General features: G+C 43.4%; 1 protein-coding gene across 1 annotated transcript in view; it reads right to left on the bottom strand.

The window, feature by feature from the left end:
* Positions 1 to 8258, bottom strand: part of PLCH1 (phospholipase C eta 1) — a 261944-nt gene that overhangs the window by 114261 nt on the left and 139425 nt on the right. Inside the window, exon 3 of the mRNA XM_045297657.1 lies at positions 4400 to 4546. Within this exon, the coding sequence (XP_045153592.1) occupies positions 4400 to 4546 (147 nt within the window). The remainder of the gene's footprint in view (positions 1 to 4399; positions 4547 to 8258) is intronic.

The raw sequence follows: 8258 nt of genomic DNA on the forward strand, positions 1-8258 counted from the left end.
GATCCGAAACTACACATAAGTACCAACTATGAGGTGCACGTTAAGAAGAGGCAGTACTAATGCTAATAATCTTACAGCAAGTATTAATTATTGGTATTTCGGTCCCAGGGAAATATGGCAAATACTTTAAAAGCTCAATTTTTCCAACTCATTCCATTTTCTCAACAATCCTATGAGATAAGCAGCCTTATTAGCATCATTTTATAGTTGAAGAGACTCTGGCACAGAAAAATTAAATAACTGGTCAGAGTACATAGCTAGTGTGCAGCAAGCATGAGAATTGAATCCAAGCTAATCTCTAGTTCCTGAGGTCATAGCCCCAAACAATACCTAGAGAGAGGTAGAGGGGTAGTCTCTAAATGAACTCTCTTTGTTCAAATCCCATCACCACTTATTAGCTGTGTGGCCTGAGCAAGCGTTCGACTATGCTAAGCCTCAATGTCTTCAGCTATCAAGATGAGCATCATCCTATATAAGGAGGTCTGTGCTACTCGGTGGTTGTTAGTCTTTCATCAACGAGTACATGTACGTGAATAGGAATCCGCAGAATGGCATGCCATACCCATTGGCTTTGTGTCAATTCCCACTCATAAGGACCCTGCAGGCCAGAGGAGGACCACCTGCCCCACAGCTTTCCTGGGGTGCAATCTTTACAGGAGCAGCTCTCCAGTTCTCTGCTGTGTGGGTGCCAGCAGCTGACCGTTTATTCAGTCACTCCGCTCCCAGGGCTCTTGGAGGAGAATGCCGTTAATGGCTAATAAACTCTCAGTACAACTGCCAAAGTGCTCAGGCACAGAACTCAGCACACAGTAGGCTTTCAGAAACAGTAGCTAATATCATCTGGGGACCACTTGCAATTTCCCCCTGCCCTCGACAGCACATTGGTGTTGTTAGCTACTGTAGTGGGCTCCAACTTACAGTGGCCCTGGGAGTGCAGAGCAGAACTGCTCCACAGAGTTCTCCAGGCTGTGACCTTGAGAAAGCAGATCACCAGGCCTGACTTCTGAGACGGCCCCGGGTAGGTTTGAACGGGCTACCTTTTGGCTATGAGTTGAGTACTTAACTATCTATCCGCTTACAGCTGGGCAGTGGCAAAGTCTAACGCAGGTATCCAGGCAAGGGAGACTGCAAACGATCAGAGTCAAACCAGAGTTGGTAAAACAGCCTTGAAATAATTCCCCTCAAGATATCAGCTCACGTGGCTTGACACCTTCCCTGATAACAACTTGGTGCTACAATGAATGAAATCGGCCTTTAAAACAAATCCAGCATTGACTGCGTGTCTACTACATAGGTGCAGGGTAAAGCCTGAGGTAGGTGGAAGGAGGAAAGGCTTAAGAAATTAATTGTTTCAGAAAAGTGGGTGAAGGGAGACGTCAGACAGTATAAGACATGACAAAATAATAATTTATAAATTATCAAGGACTCATGGGGGGGCAGGGAGGGAGGGGAAAAAGGAGGAGCTGATACCAAGGGCTCAAGTAGAGAGCAAATGTTTTGAGAATGATGATGGCAACCAATATACAAATGTGTTTGACACAATGGATGGATGGATGGATGGATGGATGGATGGATTGTGATAAGAGTTGTATGAGCCCCCAATAAAATGATTTTTAAAAAATAAAGAAAGCACTCTTCAAATGAACAGGCAATAAAGTCATTCTTTTTCTGCTGGCAAAAAAGAAAAAAGACTATCAAGCAAAAATCCAAGATCAGAGGGGGAATTGGATCTAGCAGCGCTATGTGTGGCAGTCTCAGCCCTTTCCCTCGTTTACAAAGTTAGCTCTGCCTCTTCCCCGTCCTTGTCAATCAGCATCAGTCCTTCTGATGCACGTACCCCACAGTGGCCTGAAAGACCCAGAAAGAATAGTGCTGGGGACTCGGAAAAAAATAGAAAACAAAAAGAAGAAATTAACTGTTTCATTGTGGCTATAATGAAAGATGCATGAAAAGATAGAAAACGGGAAGGGGGGAAAAAAGGAATAGCAACTGAAAGGTACTACAGCTAAAATCAACTGACGTTTCTAGCAAGATTGCTCTGCTGGGCTATGCTAAGGCGATGAAGGCAGCGCAGGGCCAGGAGAGATGGAAGAGCAAGGCGCTATCTATCCCAGGGGAAGAGGTGCAAGGAGACAGAAAGAGTGAACCTATGCCAGGACGCTAATCAGGCCAGTTATTGTGGACTAGAAAGTGTGGAAGAAAATAGCAAGAGGTAATGCTAGAAAAGTAGGCAAGGCTAGATGAGGAGAGCCTGGAATGGCATGTTTAGTTACAGGCCAACATTGTCTTTCCCCTCTGGGTCAGAAAAGCACTGGCAAAGAGGTTTACTCTAGACCAGGGGTTGGTAAACTGTGGCTCGTGAGCTATATGTAGCTCTTTCTGGATGTACATGTGGCTCTCAAGTAAAACTGAAAAAAAGATTTAAGGACATTATTCAGATACTGGTGATTTCATTTGTAGAAATATATTTATGGCTCTCAAATAATTTTTAAATTGTTGTGAGGGACAGGATTGGTGCTTCTGTCTCAAAAGTTTGCTGACCCCTGCTGCTGACAGTCTAAAACATTTTACTTGCTTGTGTGATTTTTTGTTTTTTTAATCATTTTATTGGGGGCTCATACAACTCTTATCACAATCCATACATACATCCATTGTGTCAAGCACATTTGTACATTTGTTGCTCTTGGTGGTAAAACTGCTCCATAGAGTTTTTCTCATTGTAATCTTTTTTTAGATTTTATTATTAATTGGGACTTAATGCATGTATCACACCATTCCGTAGTTCAATCACGTCAAGCAGAATTGTACAATTGCTACCACAATCAGTTTTCCAACATGTTTTATCTTCCTGGACCCCTTGACATCCTCTACCTTTCATCCGCACCATCACTGTAACCCCACCCCCGAAATCCTGATTCCACTTGCTGTCCCAATAGGTTCATCAACCCTGGGTTTCATGTACTGAAACACAGAAAAACATATAATACAACATCAAGATGGTGACTATCAGTGACATAACATCTCTGAGATACACCCTAATCTGAACAAACACAAACAAGACAAAACGAAATCACAGAAAATGCTGAAAACCAGATCAGGTCCAGCAGGCACCAGAGGGGGGTCCACTGAGAAAGTTTCAACCATTCAAGTCAGACTTGTGCCTTTGATCCTCAGTTTGTGTGTTTTTAAACCTGATTTAGAAATACATCTTACTCATTATCTATATACCATTGACTCTTCCCATTTGCCTTTAATACGGAACCTCAATTTACAGCTCCACCCGGTGGCATCCACACATATTCTTCCCATGACTCAGAGGGAAATGAGCCTGTGCTCAGCCCTAGGTCAGATTTCCATAGGTGTAAGCCAATAATTGTGGCCCATCCCTGGTTCTTGTGAGGGATTTACGTGTGAAAGTGAAATCCAGCTCTAAGCAAGGAGATGAGGGGTCATCTGCATATATGGTTTGTGATAAGAGCTCTATGAGCCCCTAATAAATGATTTTTTTTAAAGGCCATCTGCTTTCAGGATAATGGAAGGCTCTGGAAAAAATATTTATTTTCCCCTACAAGGGAAATACAAGAAATGGTCCTTTCTCCCACTTCACTGATGTGTTGATTTTTGAGGCCCAGAGTAGCTGAAGCCTTGTGGGGGCTGCCTTGATTCCTATGCCCACACACAGGCGGAAGCAGAACTTGAGCCTCGATGTTCCGTACTGGGGGCCTGCCTGGTCCACGTTTCTTAGAATGTGAGGCACTAACTTTGTTCGTCGTGTAAGCCTTCCTTTAGTCTAGGGCTTCAAATACTGGAAGATGAAGGCATTTTAAATGGAAAGCAAAGGAATAAGAAACTGGAGCTATGGGCACGGCTGGGAAGGCCACTCGAAAGGGGAAGAGACCGTGCCCTGCAGAGGTGCCCGGGACAGCACGATGAGGCAGAGGCAGACTAGAGCTGTTCCAGAGGACCCACAAGAACGGAAATGTAATACGCACCAGACGAAAACTCTCTTACTGGACATCATGAAGACAATCTTTAAGAATTTACGAATCAGTTGACTGCACTCAAGATGACGTCAATATACTTCATAGTCCGTAATATACTTTATGATGTTCTTCACATTGTACAGGAAAACAAAGGCCTCGTGCCATAAACATCTTTCCCATCCAAAATAGGTCATGTTTGTCTCCAACACAAGGGAAACATTAGCATGTGTAACATGGGGTGGGGGGAGCTTTATGCATTTTAATTCCCCCAAAAGGAAAAAAGTAGACATCATCAACACATGTCCTTTCTCTGCACACGCATTACCCCACTGACTCCAAACCGTTCCGCCATCTCACCCAGCATTACCGCGAGTCCCTGGGTCACACTCAACAAAGAACTGAAAGGTTGGATTTACTTTTTGCCTTCTCGCTCTTCCGAGAGGGTCGCCAGCGGAGACGGGTGCGGTGTTCATCCAGGTAAAAGAGCCGAACGAGTCCTTTGGTCCCACGCTTCAGTTTGATCATCTGTGTCCCGGACTGCATTACACTCATGCATCTTTCAACTGTGAAAAGAGAGCCAAACATACTCAGTTCTTACACCACGCACAACGTTACCAGCGTTCAGAACCTCCCTGTCAGGTAACACTTCCGTGGAGTGACCTTCCCTTCCCCCAAAGACCCCAAAGGCCAGGAGGCAAATTTGGGAGAAGGCATCTGGAAACAGAGTTGAAAGGTATTCAGTCACCATGCTTAGATCCAGAAGAATCTTGACGAACGGAAATAAAAGTCCATTTCCAGGTGAACAAGACACACTGCTTCACAGAGCTGTCTTTGGCTTTCACTGGCTCGCTACGATTTTCTGGTGAGACTAATGACCGATCATCTGATCCTTGGACTTATGTTCATTAAAACAAGTTCTTATACATCATGTTAAATCTTCCAAGATGTTATATAGTCATTTGTATAAACACCTTCTTAAAAATAAAAACAGAAATGTGGCAAAAATGCTATCAACTATTGCAGCCAGATTATAGCAATATTCATATTTTGTGTTTATGTTTTAAAATCTTTCAGAAATGTCATTTTTATTATAACCAGAAATGTTTTCAAAACTGGACATAAAACATGCGCGGATAAACTAACTGCTAGAATTTTCCATCTAGGAGAATAGCCAGGCAATATGACTCAAGTAACATCCAAATCCTTATTGTCCAAGTTAAAGTCACCAATTTAAATCTGCTTCACTTCAAAATGAACCTCATTAAAAGTGAACATCTGCACCTTCCTGACACGATCACTGAAGACAAATGGGGGCATAAGCAAATGTGATGAAGAAAGTTGAAGGTGCCCAGCTATCAAAAGATATAGCATCTGGGGTCTTAAAGGCTTGAAGATACACAAGCGGCCATTTAGCTGAGAAGCAACAAAGCCCACATGGGAAGATGCACACCAGCCTATGTGATCACGAGGTGTTGAAGGGATCAGTTACCAGGCATCAAAGAACCAAAAAAAATCATATCATTGTGAATGAGGGGGAGTGCAGAGTGGGGACCCAAAGCCCATCTGTAGGCAACTGGACACCCCCTTCCAGATGAGCCAGTCAGGGTGCAGTGTAGCAACAATGAAACATACAACTTGCCTCTAGTTCTTCAATGCTTCCTCCCCCACCCCACACCCTGCCACACACACACTATCGTGATCCCAATTCTACCTTACAAATCTGGCTAGACCAGAGGATGTACACTGGTACAGACAGGAAATGGAAACACAGGGAATCCAGGGCAGATGATCCCTTCAAGACCAATGGTGAGAGTAGTGATAACGGGAGGGTGGAGGGAAGGTGGGGTAGAAAGGGGGAACCGATTACAAGGATCTACATATAAAGCCCTCCTTGGGGGACGGACAACAAAAAAGTGGGTGAAGGGAGACAGTGGACAGTGTAAGACATGACAAAATAATAATAATTTATAAAATATCAAGGGTTCAAGAGGGAGGGGGGAACAGGGAGGGAGTGGGAAAATGAGGAGCTGATACCAAGGGCTCAAGTAGAAAGCAAATGTTTTTAGAATGATGAGGGGAGCAAATATACAAATGTGCTTGACACAATAGATATATGTATGGGTTATGTTGAGTTGGACGAGCCCCCAGTAAAAGGATTTTATTTTAAAGTGAGCTTCTGGTTTTCCTGTTTCCCTTTCTTTCCATCATTGCACCTCATTTTTCCTTTGGAAACACTCCTCCTTCATTTCATGTGCCTTTGATAAACAGTTAATCACCCCTAAGGATTGGGCAACTGACCTAAGTTGAGAGTCAATTTGACCCCATCAAAGAACACAAACTTTGAGCAGAGTACTGACTGGAAACCAACACAAAGAGAGCGCATTGCTGTCAAAGTGGATCCAGTCCACAGTGACCCTGTAGGACAGTGTTTCCAATGCTGTATCTTTATGGAAGCAGTCACACTGATGGCCCACGGAGTAGCGGGAAGTTTGAGCCACCAGGTACTTAAAAAGATGCACCACCAAGACTCCTCACATGGAAGTAGCTCAGCCATTTGAAGGTTGAACTTACAAGACTTCTATCTGTCCACACCAAGAGGCCACCGTTTGTCCTGGCGCTTACAAATGACTCTGTTCTTCCCTTGATTCTGCAATCAATGCACTCACCAGCCCCCAAATAATGTTTTTTCTCATTAAATCAGTTAGAAATAGTTTTCAGTGCACGAAGATCTCTGAGTAGCCTCATACACAACCATGTATCCACAGCACTTGAAACTTCTGGTCCTGAGTTCTTACCTAATGCAGAGAGAACTGCTGGATAAAAGCAGCAAAGAAATAAACTTCAACAACTACAGACTCCAGGTTTTTTGGCTAAATGCCTTGTCTTTACTATGTAAAAATAAGTTCGTGCAAGAGATTAAGGTTCCATGTCCAAGGTACTCACTACAAGCAACTTCAGCATACCCAACGTTGGCTTGTTTAAATCGCCAAGAGTTGCCCATCACCCCACCAAGGAAATGTAGAAGGAACTTCGTAAGATCCAACACAGTCTCATGATTCGACATTACAGGGAAATGGAAACGAGTTGTCTTTACCCATTTTTTATACAAATCCAATACCCATTAAGCTAGAAGGTTTGTTGTGCCAACCTGGCCGAAAAACACATGTGGGATTAATTGAGGGGCGGAGAGATAAACAGCTCATTGAGCCTTGCCTTTCTAGTTCTCGGTTCTCTTGCTTTCTGATGGTCAGACCAGGGTTCTGCTGCCTTAGCCCGTACCCTGCTTCAGCTGGCAAGGCTTACTTCCTGCAAGATTTCCCTGAGGAGAAGCCACATGGAACTACCCCAATGCAGCCCTGGGTGCTGGAGCAGCCGTGTGGAGATCCCTGCCAGCGCTGAGATGCTTACACGCTCACTGGTTCTGCTTTTCTTCTGCAGTCAGCATCATTGCATGTGTTTTGTGAGATTGAGGAGGACTTTGTAGATTGTTATGGGCTAATGTTGGACTTATGGGCTAATAATGTTGGACTTATGGGCTTGGACAGCACTGGGTTGGGATACTTCCTTAATGTACACTTACCCTTTATATAAAAATCATATACATATGAGTTTCTGAGTATTTGTTTCTCCAGTCTGCCCAGACTAACACACCCATATAATAAAAATGTTGCTTAAGAAAACACACACACACACTTAAAATGTCGACTTTGAAGTACAGAACAAAATTTGAGAAATGGTTGCATATAATGAATAAATCCTCCCACTAATGAGTTCCATTGGTTTAGGTCATGAAAGCCATGACTAAATTCCTGGTTTCCCCATTAACCATTGCACAACAGTAATTAGAGCAAGAACAGAAACTGTATCAAGGCAGGGCCATCAGTTCCAATAACTTTAACAATAGACAAAAAAAGTGAATTCCAACTTACACCAATACCCAGGACAGAGCAGAACTGCCCTGTAGAACTTCCAAGCTATCAGCATCTGTACAAGAGCAAACGACCACATCTTTCTCCCACGGAGTTGCTGGTGCGTTCAAACCACCAGCCTTGTGTTTAGCAGGCAAGCAGTACCATCAAGGGCACCTACTGCTTTTGTCATTAGATATATAATTTATGTATAAATTATCATTTAATTATTGTTGAAATATTGTAAAATAAATGTTCCCACTAAAATATCATGGAACTCCATGGAGAAAAGAGGAGACAGTGGGCTGGAACTGGAATGGAGGGGTGTAGTAATAGAACTATCACCAACACTTGGCGACAAGAAGGA

The sequence above is a fragment of the Echinops telfairi genome, unplaced genomic scaffold (genome assembly GCF_000313985.2).
Source record: "Echinops telfairi isolate 266 unplaced genomic scaffold, ASM31398v2 ScPeMD7_7420;HRSCAF=8458, whole genome shotgun sequence".
Taxonomy (NCBI): Eukaryota; Metazoa; Chordata; class Mammalia; order Afrosoricida; family Tenrecidae; genus Echinops; species Echinops telfairi.